The 21,624-nt window shown below is 26.2% G+C and overlaps 1 protein-coding gene and 1 long non-coding RNA gene across 2 annotated transcripts in view; one reads left to right on the top strand and one right to left on the bottom strand.

Annotated features, from left to right (window-relative positions):
- The window catches only part of LOC107450919 (NGFI-A-binding protein homolog), a gene marked incomplete at its 3' end in the record, with an annotated part of 240,314 nt that extends 235,995 nt beyond the window's left edge, over positions 1-4,319 (bottom strand). The window contains 1 exon segment of the mRNA XM_071187826.1: positions 4,180-4,319. Coding sequence (XP_071043927.1) covers positions 4,180-4,195 — 16 coding nt within the window.
- A 322-nt stretch (positions 4,320-4,641) lies between these two features.
- Positions 4,642-19,052, top strand: LOC107450920 (uncharacterized). The gene is made up of 3 exons (XR_011638268.1): positions 4,642-4,854; positions 5,747-5,766; positions 18,907-19,052. It is a non-coding gene; the product is annotated as an uncharacterized lncRNA (long non-coding RNA).
- Positions 19,053-21,624: the final 2,572 nt, after the last annotated feature.

The raw sequence follows: 21,624 nt of genomic DNA, 5'->3' as shown, positions 1-21,624 counted from the left end.
TTTTGAGCTTGTACTCAACAGGAATTTTCGAGCAATATTTTATGTGGGTTTGAATTTTTAGCGAGATTTTAGAGGTAAAACTTGCCAAAAAATTTAAAAAAAAATTAGTTTACTCTTATACTTTTCTACAGAGAGGAGCATATTAAGATGTTTTCAAAATTTATTCAATTTATTCGAACATACTTTGAAAAAAAAAGGCATTGGAGCATATTTTAGCTGTAGTACTTCGGACCAAACACGTTTTGTCGAAAATCGGATAAATAGTTAATTTTTTTTATTGTATCTCAACTGCCAAAATGTTAAGCTATTTTATTTATTGAGAGATTTTGTCAAAATGAACCATTTTTTATACACGCAGATTTTGCCAAAGGTAGATTTTTTTTCCATGAGATTTAACGCAGGAAATTTTTTATAAATGTAAAATTCTGCTTAGCGAATTCCTTTAGAGCAATATTTTTGCATCTGAAAATTTTTCAGTGTGATTTAAGATTGAAGGATTAGTCAAGAAAATAAAAATTAAGTTATATAATAAAAATTAGTCTAAATATCACGTTTCTTTTTAACTTCTAAATTTTCTAAGTTTATAAAAATACTGATTCTTAGTGATTAATAAAAATAGCAAAGGTTAATTAAATTATTTGTCTTAAAAGGTATAAAAGTCTATGAGTAAAAATTCTTAAGAACAGAAAACTTTTAGCAACATTTTAGCAATATTAGAAGCAACAAGAACTGTATGGGCTCTGTGAAACAATGAACACTTCATTTACCCTACTCCCTTTATCAAATTCCTCCTGTTGCTCACAAAATTAGGCCGTTGGTAAAAAAGTGTGATTTTACGACTTCAGAACATTAACTTTTGTCGAAATTCCCCAACAATGTCTCTGCACTATTCGTATCTTTTACAGTTCTCCAGAGATCATTTTCAAAATAAGATTTCAGAAGATTGCAAAAACGAAAGAAACAAGAAGAGTTGCAAAAGACGTGATTGATGAAAGTGGGTCTAATGAAGTAGCCAGACCCTTTACTGAACTTCTATTTCATTCGTTCTTTCCTAATATTGGGCTTAGTACAATCATTGAGATCTTTAAAAGTCGGTAAACTTCCTCTAATAACGCGATTAATGCAAATAAAGTTACTAAGGAAAGAAAAAGGTGGATGTAAAACATTATCTTTCTTAGTGTCATCCCAGTGGGCGGGCGGGACACCCTCCAATGGAACGAGCTGATCCAAAACATTATCTTCCAAAATAGGCTCGGTTTTCGGGTCTTCAATCTACTTTATGAACGAAGAAAACAAACTCTTTTATAATAAAGTTGCCGCACCAGGGTTACTCAAAAATGGAAGTTTATATCATTGAGGGTTGGTGGGGCGTCAGCCCCCAAATAAAAGCTATAAATATTGTTACTTGGGATAAATAAGTTTGCAAACTACTCCTTCGAGGACGGTCTTTTAAAATGCGAGACAAAATTCTTCATTATACCTCAAGAAGATGAATCTATAATAAAATCTTAAATTGGAAATTGAGATCGTGATCCGTTTTATTACTTCAATTCTTTTATAAAGGTAAAATGTTTGTTGGGGGAAGCTCATTTGCTTGCGGCAGACAGTTTTTTTTTCAAAAAATCTAGTTTGTTTAGTATAAATATCATATTTAATGGAACGGTGGATTCTAAGGTGACTTGTAAGGACCTACTTTGAAATTGCCCAATCATGTTGTTGTGGTTAGTTAAGTTAAGATTAAAGATATACAGGATGAATTGTACTTCAACAGATGCTCGAGAATATTAAAATATATTCAAATTTGCTGTATTAGTTTGAAACAAAATTATTTTTTTTCTTTTAATTTTATGATTTTATTTTATTTTGCATTTTTACCCTTCTTCAATTGCTATGGCTAAAACGTAGATTTTTTCTTTTTATGGTTCTTTCGGGTTAAAAATAAACAAACTGTATATTTTTTTTTAAAAAGAGGAAAAAAATCTCATTGGATTACCATTCCATTGATTTTATTTTCTATTCCATACATTTCAAAATTACATTTCATAATTGTAAAATTAGTTTTTAAAATTTGAATTACGAAAAAAATAAGAGTAACCTTTTGCCTATATTACTAATTTACCTCTAAACAAAACAAATGAATTTTGCTCAATGAGTATTTTTCAAGCGAAGGGTTGAAAAAAAAAACAATGTTAATATAACTGTTTTTTTTTTCTCCGTTTTCCTTTGTTTAAACCAGTTTATTTCTTAATTTAAACTGGTTTTTCTTTCATTCTTTTAAAGTAAAAGATAAAAAATGCTTTGAAAACCATAATTTAAAGATTTAAAAAACTTTTTAAAAAGCATTTCACTGAAACCTTTCTTTAACATTAATCAATTTTTTCAATATTAATTTGGACACATCCACTTTTGTTGCAAAAATATGCTAATATCATAAAAAAGAATAATTACTGTTTAGTTGTAAATGTTTCAAACATTGATAATTTTAACGAGAAGTTGGTAATTTCAACAGTACTAGTGTAGTTTATGTGAAACAAGAACTCTCAGTTTGATGACCTCTATTTTACTTAATACACAATATGTAATTTTGTTTCTCTTTAATTAATTGTTTTTTTCCTATACCTAAGCTATAAATTTACATCTCCCAACATTTAAAATTATAAATATGTTCATTTGTCAATGTAAAAATTCCTGAACGAGGCTAAAGTAAATCGGTAGCTTAACTGTAATACATCAGGCTGTCCCAACATCCTAAAATGGAAGCTCAGAGGCAGCGGGTTCAAATCCCAGATGCATCTATTTATTTAGATTTATTAATTTATTGTTGGGCACACATATGAAGGGTTGTGTGTTCATTACAAAGCTCTGTTCATATGCCCTTATTAAGTTGAAATACAGCTTGCACAATAGAGAGAATATAATAACTAAAACATATCCAAGGATACGGTTGGGATTCGAACCCATTAATGAATGCTTTAGATACTATATATTTTGACTTCATTAATGAGTACTATGTTTATTTCCAGAAATGCCATTGCTATTAGTCAGTAATTTTAATAAAAAAAATTTTCCGTCTATAAGGAGAAAAAAATTCTAACTAAAATACCATGTACGTAAAGTAAAGACATTTATGGTAAAATAAACCATAATTCTGGCAATTGAATTTAAATGCATGGTATTTAGACTATTCATTTGGTAATTTTTCCGTTCATATGGTAACGCTTTACCAGAAATTCTTGTTTTCAAAATTATAGTTAATATTTCCCAGTACAAAAAAAAAAAATAAAAAATAAAAAATACAAGCTGGAAAGAAAATTTGGCAGAATAAATAGTTTTTATGCCATGCTCTATCTAAAGTATCATTGTAAAGTTACTAAATTTTGTCACATGTTATTAAACAAAATATTTGCTTTAATTTTTCCGATATCATCACCAAAGTGCTTCAGTAAGAAATACCGAGCTTTTTGGTGTTTTCATACAGCCACAAACACGGTAAATTTTATCATAATATGGTAGTATTTACCATACTTTTTTCTGAGCGTACTCAATCACTAAAAGTTTCTATAAAATACAGTACGAATGAAAGGCTTAAGTTATTATAATTTAAATTCGAAAGGAAAATTATTAAAATTCGAAATATCCTGAAGTTTTGCTTCTTTTTTACATTCAAGTATAGAATATATCAAGATATATAAATCTTTTAAGAGAAACAAATAAAAACTATCTGTATTGAAAACATAAGACTGGCTGGTTTAGTTTTCTCATTGCAACTAAATTGTACTGTGAACTACTTTGGCACGAGAGTTATGCACACCACAGTATATAGATTAAATATATAGTGGTCAAAATAACAAAAAATAAAGAATAAGAATGAGAAAACGTATGAGAAACGAGAATGAGATACTTCCAGTTAAAAGAAAAGTCTTATTTATTTATTTGTCAAAATTTAACTAAGCACCGAGTTTTTAAATAATCAAATTTAAACTAATTATTATTAAAATACAAAATAAAAATTACCCTTTTAAGGAAATAAATTATTTGAAAGCAATCCAAGACTAAAATTCAGCTAAATAAGTTTCTAAATATTCATGTATGTTTTTTTAAGTCTACAAATAATGAAATGTTAACTCGCAAAAATAATAAGCATAAATGAAATTTTCAAAACAAAATAATTTTACATACTGTGGTTGAACATCATTAGTATACATAAAACAGCTGGCTTCTAACTGTTGGAATGTATTTTTATTGAATTAGTCAGAGTGTAAAAATAGCAATAAAATAGTTATCTACATTAACAGAACACACAGGCTTCTTTTATATCGAAAGAAATAATTTTTTGAAATGCATAAATATGAGTAATAAAATACTTTTATAGGCGACAGGTTACTGAGAGAATAAAAAATAAAGATACAAAGAGAAAATTGTTCATTTTTTATTTTTTGTCTGACAGTTCAGCTGCACCTGGATTACGTACTGAAACAATGTTTCATACTAATACTTTCCTTCCGTATGTTATGCGTCTGGAAGCCGTCTAAGGTAAAAATAATTAAAAAGAAAAAAGAACATTTGATAGGTCTTTTCTAATTCTTAATACGTAGCAACGGATGTTATATCAAATTTTTATATCATTCAGAGAAAGTACGTTTTCTTAATTTTTTATTTTTTTTTGTCTGATTTTGTACTTTTACATATCGTCTGCACAAACTGATTAACAAATTTACGATTAAACCTCGCATAAATTATGTGAAAATCCGATAACTATATCAAAAGTTATTAAAAAGTAAGTTTTTCGCCCTTCAAAAGTATAAAAAGTAAGCTTTTTACGCCCAGTACATATATACCATCTTTGATATATAAGTAAGTTTTAGTTTTGATTTACTTATTTTCTTGAACTTTTTAAAGTAAAAAATGTGTTTCAGTTTAAGCTATTATATAGCGTTTTGTCAACAGCATTTAATGGATTTCTTTGCTTCCCCTAATTTAAGTCACATGATCGTTATTTTTTTAAATCAGCAAATGATAATGCTAGATATTATTAATTGCATTTAATTCTTGGTCAAAAAGATTAATTATATGTACAGTTTATAAAAAAAAAGAAATACGATGGAAATTCATTTCAATTCATATTTTGGAAATCGGCTAAATCTACTTTCTCAATTAAATAACCATACTGCAAAGCTAAAAACAAGCTAAAATTTACATAAAATTTATATAGCGATTTGAACAAAGGTAAAATATACATTCAAAAAACTTGAAATTTATAATTCATATTAAAGAATCTATTTCGGGCTATAGTCCGAAGAACAAAAAGATAAAATATACATTCAAAAAATTTGAAATTTACAATTAATATTGAAGAATCTGTTTCGGGCTATAGTCCAATTGTTATAAGCTTTTTTTTTTTAAAGTAGTGGTAAATAAATTCAAAAATATTTCGAATTTATGGCTGATATTTATAAAAATGGGATTTTGAGAAATTTTTCTTTAAAAGTATAATCTTATTATGCTGTAGCTTTGAATGTTGGAAATATATTGGGGTTGAGGGGGAATGCACTTATCAAATATCATACTCTCATATTACGAAATAAAATATGATAAAATAATTAACCAGATACTCAATCTAAATACAGTCTATTATTAAATGTTCCACTTGAAAATATTTTTTTTATCAGAGGTTACTTTCTGCCATTTATTTCTGAGATATCCTTTGTGCATCATCTTAACCATTTTATATTTATTTTATCTACAGCCTAAAGACTATTAGATGTGGTAAGTTAAAGTTTGTCCTATTTTCTTCACAATAAACAAGAAATATCTAATTTTCTGCGATGTAGACCAAATAATATTAATTTTATTTTTTAACTCTCGCTACAGAATTATACTTTATTATGGTACTAAGGATTTTCGGGATCGTAGAAGAATGCTCCATAGTTAGACTCTTTACTTAATTTAGTTGCCACCACACTGTCACATCATGATATGCGAATTCCCAATTTTAATGGTACAAAGAGTTGCAATTTGGAGAATATTGTCCCAATAGCTTAGTCAGGAGATCTTCTAATTTCATTCTTTTGCTTATTTCGTTATATCTTAAAAACTTTTAAGCGAATGGAATGTATGTCATGATGCACCGTTGCGGAGGTCACTATATAAAGCTTCTTAAATCTCCCTTGCACTGGATTGTATTACTATGGTGGTTAGATCATCCTACTACGAATTCGAAGGTCCTTGGTTAGAATCCAGCCGGCAGCCAACGAGCATCTCTCTCACACGTTTCTCCCTGTGCATCACTATACATTTTGCTTAAAGATAAGTCTATGCTGTTTCAATATTGAATGCATGGGGTTTTCAAATTCAACTATATTGGTTTTGAAGCTATTTCGACACATTTTTGCTCACTTTTAGAGAATCTCTTTTTACAGTGCAACTGTATATAGGACATGCTTAAATTTCGAAGGCTTGGGAGTAAAATAAAATATTTTTATTTAAAAAATGAGTTAAAATATTGATTTTGACATTTGAACATATGATATTGTGATTTGTTTTAAACGGAAATCTGGTACGTCTTACCACATTATTATGGTTGCAACAAATTTACAGGAGGTAGTTCAAAGTTGAAATATTTTTTCTCAGTGGGTAGTTTCAGGGATTTACAAGGAAAAAAATAGTTTAAAATTAAAAAAGTAAAATTGCAAAACAGCAAAAATTGAGAATAAATTCTTCAGATAAACATAGCTTCATATAATTAATGCAGTAAAAATATATGTGCTTTAAGATCTTACTTTCAAAAAAAAAAGTTAAAAACTGAAAGCATTTAAAATTTAAAATATGTCAATTGTATTAGATATATAATCAATAAAATTCCAAGCTGTTTTTAACCGGTCATAAAAGGAATATTTGTTTATAATTAAAGATAATTTTAGTCAGCGTAGTTAAGAAGCATTTTACCATTCAAAACACACACAAAATATTTGTCAGTTGTGTTTTTACCTCCCCTAACTTTCTAAAATAAAGAAATAAAAGCTAATTATAATCTGACATATTGCAATTTCATAAAATTCATAATACGTCAAACTAATTAATTATAAATTAAGCCCATGTGGTCATAGGAGAATCATTTTTTATATCAAGGATAGTTTGTGACAATGTAGTTAGACATGTTGAACCATTCAAAGCACAAAAAACCTTTCTGTATACCTTTCAAAATTTGCTATTTTTTAAACTAAATAGCTGTATTATCACTAAAAGCATACGTTGGTTGATAAATGGTCATGACAAAAAAAATTTCATATCAAAAATAGGTTTTGTCAGCAAAGTTACGATATGTTGCATCATTCAAAACACAATGAAACATCTTGGTTTCTTCCTACCTTCCGGAATAAAGAAGTAAAAAACTAAAATTCTATAAAATATACAATGCGTTGAACCAATTAGTCACAGAATAAATAAAGCCCTTTGTTAATTTTGAACTGTCATTGGAGAAACATTTTTTCAAATCAAAAATAGTTTGTGCCAACGTAGTTACGACGTGTTGTGCAGTTCAAAACACAAAAAAAAACATTTCTGCTTTTTTTGTGTTTTTAACTAGTCATATTCCATTTTAAATATGTCAAAATAATTAGTTACATAATCAATAAAACATATGCTAATATTGAAAGATCATAGGGGAAAATTTTTTTAAAATCAAAAATAGTTTCGGTAAACATAGTTGCAGCGTGTTTATTATTCAAAGCACAAATAAACATTCAAGTTTCAGGTGCTTTTGATAATCCCTAACTTCCAGAATAAAAAAGTAAAACAACTAAAATTCAATAAAATTTACAATATGTCAAACTATTTAGCTGTATAACCAATGTAGGCTTCGCTAATTTTGAACAGTCATAGGAGAAACATTTTTTAAATCAAAGATAGTTTGTGCAAGCGTGGATACGACGTGTTGTACCACTCAAAATACAAAATAATAATAATAATAATAATGATAAAAATAAAATAAAAAATAATAAAAAAAACAATCTGTTTTTGTGTTATTAACTAGTTGTACCTCCACTTACATTATGTCTAACTAATTACTTACATAATCGATAAAAAAATGCGTTAGTATTGAAATAGGGGAAACTTTCTTTAAAAATCAGAAATAGTTTCCGTCAACTTAGTTACGACGTGTTGCATCATTCAAAGCAGGAATAAACCTTTCGGTTTTTTTGTAATTTTGATAACCTCTACCTTCCAATGTAAAAAAGTAAAAAACTAAAATTCAATGAAATTTTCAATACATCAAACTATTTAGTTGCATAAATAATTAAAACCCACGCTAGTATTCGACGTTCATAGATGAAACAATTTTTTTTCTTCAAATCATAGATAGTTTCTGCCAACTTAGTTACGACACGTCGTACCATTCAAAATATAAAAAAAAAAATTCGCAAACAATAACCAATAACTCACTATGATATTATTCATGCATTATCAAGGGAATTCTTAACCACTTAATATTTATCTTCTCTTTGATTGAAAGATAATGAAATGTTGTAACTGAAAGTTTGTCGATTTTCTTCCGGAGATGAGAAAGAAATAGCTAATTTTCTCGAACGCATATCTTTTTTTCCACCAAGCAATATTTGTTTGAGTGTTGCAGAAAGTGCTCAAAAGAAACGAGATTTTGTCGTGAAATCAATGACTAATTAAAGGAAAACGTTGTCAACTTTATATTTCATGATGTTTGGAAGATATGCTCTTCATTAGTTAAAAGTAATAAGTAAATAAAAATATAAAAACGCAATTGGGTGTTTTTGGGCGTAATAGATTTTCCTAAAACTTATTAAAATTTATTAATTTAATTTCGTTTGTTTGAAGGCCTGTTCTTATTAAGAAAATAGATGGGGAAAAAATGCTAGAACTACTGCGCTAGATTTGTGGAGGGGGTTTAGCAGTAAAATGAAATCTAACTCCTCTGGCAATAAAAGATATAATTCTTATGATATATTTGCGACGTATTTTTAAGTTAAATTTTTGAGTTTTTAACCATGCTCAAAAATTCATTAAAACTTTACTGGTGGTAATAAAACTGAGCTTTATTTTCGATTTCAATCAAAATTTTGCTTTTGCATGCAATTATTTTATGCATGGAATTAGTTTTTAATGGTGATTTTCATCAATTATTTCAAATTATTCTTAGAAAAGAAATTTTAAGTTATCAGTTGCGCTTTAAATTAACGATAATATAACTAAATTTTATTACTTAAAGTATTTTTTACATTGTTTTAATTATAAGTTTGACTTAAATTTTAAGAGCGTGAAGGTAATTTTGGTGACATAATTGGAAAAAGCTTCAATTTTTGGACGATAAATATAGAAAAAAGTAAAATATGATTTCTAATTTAAAATGAGTAAAGCGTCAATGCGAACATAACTTACACTTAATTATGTCCTTGAGTTTTAAAAAATCTGTTTGGAAAAACCTTTTTTTTAAAAATTTAATCCAACGCGGTAAAATATTATATATGATGATCATAGTAACTCTGATTATTTAAACATCCAAATCTTAATTCTCTAAGATCCACAAAATTCATTATTAAATAATTGGAAATAATAATCTTCGAAACTTGAAATTCACGTAATCAGCAGATTCCAGAAAAAATAATTCAATGAAAAGAATGGTAACGAGTTATAATAAATAAAATTAGTAAAAAAAAATGAAATGTAATAAAATTATTAAAAGGAAACACAAAATACCAATTTCTCGCATGATATATTTTGGTAAAAAATTATAATTAGTAGAGGGAAATTATCTTTCATCTATTTAATGTTTTATTTTAAATTCCTTTATTGTATTTTTTAATTATTAAATGTAAACAAATAATTGATAGCTTTTTACATTTTAAATTATTACTTTTTGAATTGTTCCTCTCTCTCTCTCTCTCTCTCTCTNTATATATATATTATTTATTTAAAGTATGTTAAAAAATTAGTTAAATTAAATCTCCTTAACTGTGTGGAAAAGGAAATGCTTCTTTAATTATCATGAAAGGCTTCTAAATATTGTGCTTATTGGCTAATAGTACACACATAAAATATACAAAAACATGCTAATCTAAGCTATCAACAATAATATCCAAACGATATAATTTTATTTAGTTCAGAACTGTAAATTTAAAATAGTATTATTTACATTAATGGTACTAATTTTGGCCGTTTATTTTCGCCCCATTCTAATACAAACAATTTATGCTAAAAATAGACGGAAAATGAGCTTAGTAAGTGGCCTTGGTGTTGGTAATCTTATGTCATTACTTTTATAACACTAGACTGCTGTTTATACAAAGAACTCAGTATCAAACCCATGTCCTCAAACTCTTTGGCGAAAGCATGACCGATACTAAGATTCTTACATTGCATTCCTAAAAGATTTAAAAAAACTCTTTTTAATCGGCTTATGCATTGAAATTTCAAAAATTTTATAAATATCTTTCCTTTATGATTTATTTATTCATATTCTGCTTTTAAACAACGAATGATAACAATATTTTAAAATCATGCTTCTCACATATTTACAGGCGAGGTTCATAAAATTCATTGTTTCATTCTCTTATTTTCTAAAATATTTTCTAGTTTCAATGGACAGTTCTTAAGCTTTTAATACTTATTAAAATTCCATTAAAGTTCTGTGGAAAACGTATTGCATATACTTTGAACAGATAGCTTTAATGCATATTATTTTTTCTTCTGACATGTTTATGGCCACTAATACTTTTAAAGTCTCAAATACTTACATTAATTTTATATGTAACTAAATTTTAAACATCTATATGTCTCATTCAAAAGCAACCCTTATGAGAGGAAGTTTGCATGAAAAGACTCTTTTTGACTTTAAAAAATTCCTTTAAATTCCTTTAAAAAGTTAGCACGCATTCGTGTGTTTTTAAAATTTCATCGAAGTTTTTTTAGTAAATATCTTGATTATTCTTGACACTTGATTATAGTAATTTCTTGATACTTTAAAATGTCCTCAAAATTTTATACAAAGTTCCTTTTTTTTAAATACTCCTAATTAACCTTTTTGAGTCAATAAAATTTCATTAAATTGCGTACACTGCCAAAAAATCTGGAGTACAGTTGCCAGTCTTTTTGGTGTTGAGGTAAATTAAAATTTTTTACAGTGCAAGTAGTCCCATTTTTTTAATTTAATTTTCACTGTTACAGTTTTACTTAATTATTTATTCAGTTTTTCTTTGTTTATTTACTCATATCTCCATGCGCATTAGAATTGATTTATGGCCTCATTACAAAAACATTTCTTCTCAAAAAGGCATGTTTTAACAACATATTCGCACTAATTCTTTCAATTATTATTTTTTTAAATTTATGTAGTTTTTTGTACTATAGCTAAAGTTCGGAACTTAAAAATGTACTTAATTTACTCAACACCAAAAATGCTGACAACTATGCACCAAAATATTTTCCTGTTAATAAAATTTGCTCGTTTTTTTTTCAATTTCTCATAAAGATTTTTATCTTTATTTTCATTGACAGATTCATAGTTCCTTGAGTATTCTTCAAAATGGGAGTAATTTTATTTTATTTATTTATTTTTTGTTCCTTAATTCCTCATAACTCAATAAAATTTTCGTTCTATCTTATCTAAAATATCTTATCTATCTTATCTTGAACTTTTTGAAATTCCTTTAAAGTTACGTAAAAAAATTTCTGCTCTCGTTTTCACAGTTGGAATAAATATATTTACACCATATAAATATGCATTTTTAATCAAAAATTCTAACAACATATACAAAAGCAACATCATTTTGAAATCATAGATTTAATTTAAATACGAACTTTTAAAAATAAACTTTCTGTCTAAAAGCGAAGTTTCTTGACTCCTTAAAATTTCCTCAAAGTTCCCACCAAACATTGGAATGAAATCCAAAATATCGAAGCAACTTGGGTGAATGATCGAAGTGTAAAAGCATTTCCCTGCATTTTTTAACAGCAGTTTTATGTAAGGTAATTCTTCCGCAGTAAGTGCATAGAATAGTTCAACGAACTAGCCCAACCAAAGGGTTCAACGTTTAAAAAAATTTGTCTACACCCTTTCCCTTTAAGTGATGTCGGAAATGGCTCACCTGTTGAAACCCCCAATCGCATCTGGAGTCATTGCGCCCCAAGAAATTCTCCAGTTCTCTTCCATCATCTCATATCTGTAAGTACTCCTTTTTCTCTCTCATCTAAGAAGCTTGAGGCGATAATTGAGAATATAGAGATAATACCTTGAAGAATAATCTTTCTCTTAAATAAATTCCGACAATTCTTTGGTTACGAAAATTATCAGAGGTGAAAATAACTCCTTCTGTGGTGGATTACCGCACTCCTTCCCTATCTAATTATTTCCTTAAATTATCTGCTTTTGGATTAAAGGAGTTAGATTACTCCTTTCGCGTTATTGTTTGATAATGTTTAAAAGTTTAAAATTGCTTATTTCATTTTAAATATGCAAGTGTGTAAAAATTCGGTACAACGTTAATTGTTTTGGCGGGACTTTGAAGCAGTGTTAAATAGTTTCTCTATAGGTGACTAATTCTTGTTTAAATATAGAAGTTGTATGTACAGTGACCCTGTCCAGTATTTATATATTTTTATAAATTATCACAGTCTATGGCTGTATATACATAATACTTTAAAAAAAACATTAATCATTTAAAAGATGTGTATAAATATTGCATTGTATTAAAAACATAAAGCTGTTTTGAGAGACAATAAATTTTCATTTTATTTTTTTATTGTATTCAATTTCAAAGAAAATAATATACTGTCCTAAAACTTTTGCATGCCACTGCATATTTTTATAAATTTTGAAACATAAGTTCAAGGAGAATTGTTTTGAAAGTGCATATTATGAATAATTTGTCATGCTGGTTATGATAGTAAAAGAACTGTACAAAAAACTTTTTTTATAAATCTCTTGTTCAGTTATTTTTGGCTTTAAAACTATCACTAGTTAAATGTTTTTAGTTGTTATATTTTAATAATTTATTTTTCAACTTCAAATCCAAAGTACTGAGATAAAAGATTTTTTCTGATGGGTGCAAATTATTTATTTTGCTTTCTAAAAATGTTCCATGTCTAAAAATGTTCATATGCATGTATTTAGTTTGCACGTGTTAAAGTTCTAAATGTACAGTTTAAGTGTTATTAAACTAAAAAAGTAATTAATTAAATCCTGTGTTTTTCTGAGTGATTTTACTGTTTTTGTTTCACATGAGCTTATTAATCAAAAGCTTTTATTTTTTTTATTAATTTGGTGTTTTTTTAAATTTCTTTTTAATGTTAAAAAGATATATTAATGCTTCTTTCTCCTGTTAAAAAATATAATTGAATCTTAATAATGCAATTACTTCATTTTACCAAATACAGTCTTATCTGTAATTATGTTATCAATGGTATCAAATACAATCTTTTATGTAAATGTAAAAAAGTATTATTTACATTTTCCTAAATGTCATTACCCTTTAGGAGTGTCTTAAAACGGGGTGAAATACAACTGTTTCAAAGCAGGAAGTAGGTAGGGGGCAGTGGAGTCGTAAACATTTATTTATGTAAATTTTAATAAACTTAAATTTTGCACGTCGTAAATTAAGTTAATAATTTTAATCGCATTGGCTTTATTAAAAAGTATAAGTTTATAATTTGAATGTAAATACTTCTGACTTCATGAACTTTTTGCGTTTCCTTAAAATTGCAACAAACTTGCCTCTAATTTTTAATATAAAAGACACACGATTCATGCTTTTATATATAGATTTTTTTTCAAAATTAATATTTCTTTTAAGTAGTAAATTCTAAGCATGTCCCGACATTATTTCTTGATATATACTTAAAAATTGTTTTAGTTATTTATAAATTTTTTTATTTATCTTGAAATGCCAAAGTAAAATTTTAGGATATTGCATAAGTTACTTGTTTGTGCTTACATGGCGCATATTTTTATTACATAATAAATATATTTAAAGAATGCAATTTGAAGGAATTGATATTAATTTATATTTATAATACTAATTTTTTCTCCACTTGCAATGGAATTTAATTTGGCAAAAACCATTTATTTTTTATTTTTACAGAAATATTTAATACGCATTTTATTTTGAGTTGCAAAAATTTATTATTTCGAAAGTTATAATGGAAAAGAAATGTTAGCGTTTCTGTTATCAAAGTTGGGAATTTTTTTTAAAGTCATTACCCTCTAGGTGCCTTGAAACGGGGTAAATTGTAACTTCCTGGATGCCGGAAGTAGACGATAGGGAGCACCACGTACACAATTTTGATATTTTATTTTAAAAAAAATATTAAGAATGAGAGGGTAGTTTCTAAAATATAAACAATCAGGATATTTTTAAAACTACTATTTCAGATCGTATATGGAGATAAAATTTTCGCGCCTCAGAATTTTATATTTAATAATTATTCATTATTATGGGATTTTTTTTGTCTAAAAACACAATTTTTTTCAATTAACTTAACTAATGAAATGTTAAATAATAAAATGCTAAGCTTTTTAATAATTTTTCCATGACAGTAAAAAAGTAGTAATTTCGAATCAACCAAAACTACTAACTGAAACAGATAAATAAACAACATTTATCAGTTTCTTTGTGATTACTACAAATAGTTTTTTGCTTATAAAAGTAAGAATGAATTATTTTTTTTAATGATACTGTACAAAATTAATTCCCTTTTAAGCATTTTACAGATGAGCAGAAATATAAACACTTTCTAAAAATTTAAAGTAATTTAAGAAGTGATAAAACCTTTTAAAATGCTTTTTTTCTTCTTCCAGAAACTACACAAATTGAAGCCGGTAAATTGTCACATGAGAGTAAATTATAAAATTAACTGGTATAGTTTTGAAGAACTAGTGTAAATAAAAGTAAAACAGTTTATAAAAGTTTAGTTTGATTAATTTTAGTACATATTGCTTATATTATGAATTGCGACTGCGTTTTTTACGAAGAAATATCAGAGTGGATTAAAAAAAATACTATAATTAGAAACTTGAACGTCTAAATTTTAAAATTTCCTTAAAACGTTTCAACTTTATAATTTTTAGTTACATAATGAACCGACAGACAAATTATTTTGTAATTCAATTTAACAATGTTCATGGTTTTTATTTTCTTGAATGTTTTTAAATTTTTTTTAAATGATTTACATGGCAATTTTGCTAATTTTTGACAGTTTTTTCATTTTCGTTTGCTTCTTAGTCGATTTTATATTCAAAATTTCTTGACAGCATGAGCAACAATTCAAATCTGTATATGAACAATTGTAGCTTAAAGGGAGAAAATAAAATTATAGGAATTTATTATAATATTTAGCGAATGCATATTGGCGCCAGTATTTATGTCCTTCCTTATATAACAAATACTTACGAATGTTGGGTCTTAGCTTCTGCAATAATTCACGTGGTACCAAACCTTTTTTTTTTCGTATTTTAAATTAGAACAGTACTGATTAAAAACAAGTCGAATTAATACTTTATAAGAATGGGTTAATTTTTAAGTCATTTAAATATTTTATTGCAAAATGGTTTAATTTGCAAAAAATGAATGAAATGCTAACTTAACTTCCTTAATAAAATAAGTATAATTTAACTTAAATTTGCAGAAATTTGTTAAACTAAAAATCTCTGTTATTTACGCAAGTAAAAAATATTCGTAGAACTCAAAAAATTATGTTAACAAAGTAATAATTGATTTTCCTGTCCGAAATATTAAGTATAAAAGAAAGTTTCTTATTACTTTTCAAAGAATTAAGTCTAAATACTTTCTAAAGATTAATTATTATTAAAAAAAACTCTACATTGTAGAATGCTATATTGTGTTAAGATTCATAATACATATTTTTGGCAGAAGAAATGCTGCTTTAAAATAACATAGTGTTGAAATGTTTTTTACTTGATGAGATAACTGTCTATAATACACTTGTTACTTATTAATTCCAAGTGTTAAGTTCTTTTAACCATCTCAAGATACTTAAACGAAATGGTTCCAAAAAGTTGTGAAACTTATTATTTATATAAAAACCAATTATTACAAAAAACATCCGCAAATAACAGAATTTTACATAACAAAATAATTTTCGCTATGTTAAATAATTTTTTGTTGTGTTAAATAACATAGCTACTGATAACACAGCTTTTTTTTCGCTATGTTAAATAACGTAGAAAACGTTGTGTTAAAATAACACAATCACGTGAAAAAATTTTATTCTTGAAAAGATAGTTTCATCTAATATAATTGTTTGTTTGCTATTTCAAATATTAAGTTCTTTCAACACCCTATATATATTTTATTGAAATAATTTTTTAAAATTTTAAGGACATAAAATCATTGAAGTAAGTACTTGTAAATATTTATTTTCATTGATTTTTTTCAAAATAACTGTAAATAGGGCGTAAAAAATTAATGCGTTTTAAGGAATTTGCAAGTGTGAAATAGACTTGCTGAGAATATCCATTTTAAATACGCAGATCAAAGCGTTAATTTTTTTTTTGTGTATTACAAATATATAAAATTGTGTTATAGGTGATGACCTTTTTTCTGACTTTTAAAATATCTGATAGTTAACTTAAGTGTAGTTAGTTAAGTTCAAGTTCATTTAACTTAAATTTTAGTTAATAACGATGATAGCGATTGTCAAACAGATTTCATGCAAAAGAAAATCAAAGTTTAGAATACTATAATATTTTAAACATTTTGTTAGTTTTAGAACTTAAAGTAAATATTCTAAAATCCCCAAAATTTTAATTGGTTTAACTTTTAGGTCTAGTTTTGTATCAAACTTTAGGACTTCATAAAATTTTGAGAAACGATTAGTTTTAATAGTTCATTGCTTGTGGGCGATTATTTAAAGAATACTTTTGGTCTATTGTAATACTTTAATAAAAAGGGATTTTGGTTTTAACTATTTTCTATTAGAGGGATTTTGTATTCAATTGAAATTCTAAAAGGTTTAGTAAAATTTAAATTTTCAGTTAAAGTTTTGTTTAGTTTTAGTGAGGAAATCAGACTACAATAACTGAAGTAATTATTATCAAAAAACATTTTACTTTAAATATCTTTTTGCATCCTCGTTTCTCATTTTTTTCTGCCACAGTTATTTTTTTTAGAATTATTACCTCTAAATCGAAGCTGATAGCAACATTCTTTATGCTGTATTTCCGAAAATAAGAGTTTTAATTATCCGTTTCTCAAACAATATTCAAGTTACGCATTTTTTAAAGCAAGATAAATTTTCTCATTACTGTAAGAGCGTTCCTTTCTAAAAACAAACGAATTTTGTACTTATTATCGAAAGTTTAAATTAAGACTTGCAACGTCACGCTTTACTAATGGGGGGAAGGAGTAACATATGCATAAATATATGCATAAATATAATAGATTTATATTGACTTACTAATAGATGTGCCATATGTTCTGAATTGTTAGGAGCATTTATATATGTATACGATATTAGGTAACATGATTTACGCAAAAAAAAGTTAAAATGAAGCAATTGTTTTCTATGTTAAAAGGAAATATGCATCGAATTATTTTTAAAATGTGCTTTAAAATGCAAAATAATATGCAAAAGCGATGTGCAATTATTATTAAAAATTTACCCGAGTGATTTTCTTCCGTCTGCTGTTGTATCAGACACAGCTTGAAGAAAACAGTTATGTGTTAACAGCTGTGTGCAGTAACGAAATCATTATAAAGCTGTCTTCTCTTTTTTTCCCCTTTAGATGAATCGAATCATACGATATGACTCATAAAGACGTTATTCGATTTTTTTCTACATTTGTTGTTATTAAATACTCAAACAAAAGTTCCAATTTAGATTTTATAAAAATTGAAATGTTATTAATATGAATGGTTTAAAAAAAATATTCTGTTGGAAGAAGCATTTATTCTGCAATAATTTTGCTGCATTTTATTTTAATAATAATAATTTTTATAACTTATTTTAATTTTATATTAGTCCTTTTTGTTGTTATCTAAGACTCTCCCAAAAAATATTGTGGAAATGTTTTGCGAGAACCTTCAATATTATTAATGAAGAATGGTTAGAAAGAAAATGAAAAAGAATGAAAAAATTAACTATTTTTATATTCACGCGAGAGTGATCTACTTAAAAATACTATACTATTTAATATGGTTTTCATAATTTATTTCAATTTTGTTTTCGCATAAAATTTTAATTTGTATGAAAAGTAGTTTGAAATTTTAAAAATTTTATAAATTAAAAAAAAAAAGTTATTCAAATTTATTTAGCTGTCTATATTTAGTTTATAATTTGTTCTGATTTAAGTATTGCAAAAGTTTGATCAGTATATTTTTTAAATTTGATAAAAAAGAATATTTTTTTTATAAATTTAATAAAAAAGTATATTTTTTAAGTAGTTATTTTTACAAAATGCCTCTTTAAATCAAAAAAAATAAAAAAATTAAATACAAATTCTTTAATTAATTATCTAATTGAAAAACTTGAACGTAAATATCTTATTTTAGTTATTTGTAAGAATAAAAAAAAAAAAAGTATTTATTTTGAATATTATCTGCTATAAATGTCTTTATGCGTTTATGACAGTGCCTAGAAAAAAATGATGTAAAATCAATATTTATAAAAATACTTCTTCTGCTTATGAAGAAAAAAAAAATATATAAAAATGCTATGAGATTTAATATCAAAAAATTCTACAACTGGGAGATTAGTCAATACGAAAAAAAAAGGAGAAATAACTATTATTTTTCATATTTCCCAAAAATAAATCACTAGCTACATATTTAGTTTAAATATTTTCTAAATTTATTTTGTGTGATGATGATTTTTCCTTTGTTTTTTTCATACCTTCATCGGTCTTCTAAAAACATCCACTAGCCAGTTGCGCAGAAACATCAGAAAACTAGGGCGGCATCAACAACAACGCAATCTTCCTCCACTTAACCCTTTGATCACAGTCCAAACGAAACTCGTTGCTCATCCAAGATGGCGTCCTCAGCAAGTGGAAAAAGAGGAGAGGCTTTTTAAAAGAAGAAAAAAGGAACAAAACACAAAAAACCAGGCATCCGCTACACGGCGGTCGATAATACAACTTCTCATGAGAGCAAACTCTTTCTTTCGCATCGATCTATTACCACCACTCCCACCTATACTACCCCTCTTCTCGCCAAGCGCCAAAGTTCGCCAAGAAAAGATTTTTGCCGCCAGCACTAGTTCGTGTGTATAAAAAGGTAAATATAATTAAGGATCTAAGTCCCCTTTTCTTGAAGGGAGATTTTGTAATTAATAGCGCTTGAAGAAAATTTGCATACACGATAGTTGTATGTAGGGCTTCTTATAAACATTTGTGATTTGATTTATGCAAAAATGTAAAATTTGTATTATTTTTTTTTATTAGTAATTTTTAGAGGTTTTCTTTTTCAGTTAAGGAATAATCAGAATTTTACGTGACGACCTTAGAGTATAAGTTATGCTTGAGCTTTCGCGTTTATATTCTTATTTTGATAAATGTTTTTTTTTTCTTTTTTCTTTTTTGTAAATACAAATAATTAAAATTTTTTTTATACGATGATTTTTAGTTTTTTCTTCTTTCTTTTTAGTGACAAAAACATTTTACGCAGTTTACGCAGACAAAGTTCACGCAGGTATTTAAAAAATATTTTCCATTGCTGTTGTTACACGAATGCTAAAAAAATACTTTTATTTATACTTTATTTTTGTTTTTTTAAAATTTTTCTGCAAGTAATTTCGAATTTTTAATGTATAGAGGCTAAGATTTAAATGGAATTTAAAAATAATCTAATTTTTTGTGCTAGGTACATTTTTTAATTTTTATAAATCTTTTTAAAATTAGTTTCATTTTGTTTTCATTAGATTACCTCCATTAAAAAAATTTTTTTTGAGCCGGTTGCTTTTGATTTCTTTAATATCTGAAAGATTTATGCAATTAGAGTTTTGATAATTTATACTGCTAAAAAGGGGAATATTTATGATGAACCCATTTATTTATATTTTTCTTTTACAGAATGCTATACGAAATAAAAAAAAGTAATTTTTTTTATTTTCTTGAAAAAATATGTTGACCTTGAAATTTTCTTATGAAAACTCTCAATTGTCTCAATATTTTATTAAAAAACTTTAATTATATAGATTTATAACTGTGTATGATATGCCTCAGTGAGAAAAAAAAAGTGGTTTAATAATGAATTGTAAATACTACAATGCCACAATTGTGTAAAGGAGATACAATTTATAAAAGATATATGGAAAAACTACACTAATCATGAGCGTATTTTCTGATGTTCTTAGCTCAACCAAGAGTTTTCTTTCTCAATAATATATTCAAAAAATATTATCGAATTGTAACAACTGGATCAAAATCTATAAATTGTTGATGAGATGATGGAGATTAAGAACCTGTTTTTATTCCATTGTAGTTTCGTTACTCAAACTGGTTTTAAATAGGTCTTCATTTCAAATCATATTATTCTTTATTTTCTTATTTAACGCACAGTTGAAGTACTTTCAATGCGTTTTCTTGCGTTCTACGCGATGGTTCGAACTTTCTTATTTCATTAAATTGATCTAAACACGAGTTTTAATGTTGCTTGATATCAGGTTTATTTTGATATATTTTAAAGAAAAAGAAAAGGGATACTTCAACTTGTTATTCAGGAGTGAGTAGTTTTAAATAAAGATTGTAACTCATTTCATAGCTTCTTCTTCTTTTTTTTTGTTTTGGCTTTGCATTTGCTTCATAGATATTTGCTGGTAAATCAAATTTCTTTTCTTTTCATATTTATTGATTTTTTCTTATCGTGGATCTAAAATAGTTTAAACTAACCTATATTAGAAAAACAATATATATATATATATATATATATATATATATTTATTGGTAACTAACAAATCAAATGCACTTCAGTACTGCAGTAAGAAAGCACTGTCGAACAAAAACCCTCTATTTATGCTTTTACCTCAATTTGCACTTCTGTTTTCATATTTTGTAATCTGGCAATCTTGTTACGAAAATATTTTAAATCATTCTTGAAAAATTACTGGTTTATGTAAGTTCATTCGTTACTCGCTTTATAGATTTCATTTATGTTTTATTCTGTTTTTTTATTTTAATTTCTGTCTTTACATTATATTTTTACTTAATGTGTTCTATATTATTTGTTGTAAATTTTTGTAATTTTTTTAATTTCTCCTCACTCTATTGTATTGATATATTTTGCTTGGCTATATTGATAAAATATTGGCAAGCACTCTTTTTTTTTGAAGATGTAATCGTGTGAGCATTTGAAAAGATTATGTCTTTTATTTTTTGGTATATTATTAATTCCCCCCTTTTTTTCGGATTCTTTTCTTCCGGATATATTTGCCATCTGAAAAATATTTTTTTCTTGAAGATGTTAAAGTTTACATAATTTTTGTGTATTAAATTAATTATTAAACATTTGTAGGATACTTTCCAAGTTGAAAAATATAAAATTATAAGAATAAAGAAGAAAAGTAGTATTCACAATAATATTTATTGATAAGTTTTGACAGTATTTTAGAAAAATAGTATTTAAAGTGTTAAGTTTGAGGGAA

The sequence above is a fragment of the Parasteatoda tepidariorum genome, chromosome X1 (genome assembly GCF_043381705.1).
Source record: "Parasteatoda tepidariorum isolate YZ-2023 chromosome X1, CAS_Ptep_4.0, whole genome shotgun sequence".
Classification (NCBI taxonomy): Eukaryota; Metazoa; Arthropoda; class Arachnida; order Araneae; family Theridiidae; genus Parasteatoda; species Parasteatoda tepidariorum.
This window is presented reverse-complemented; position numbering and strand designations above follow the sequence as displayed.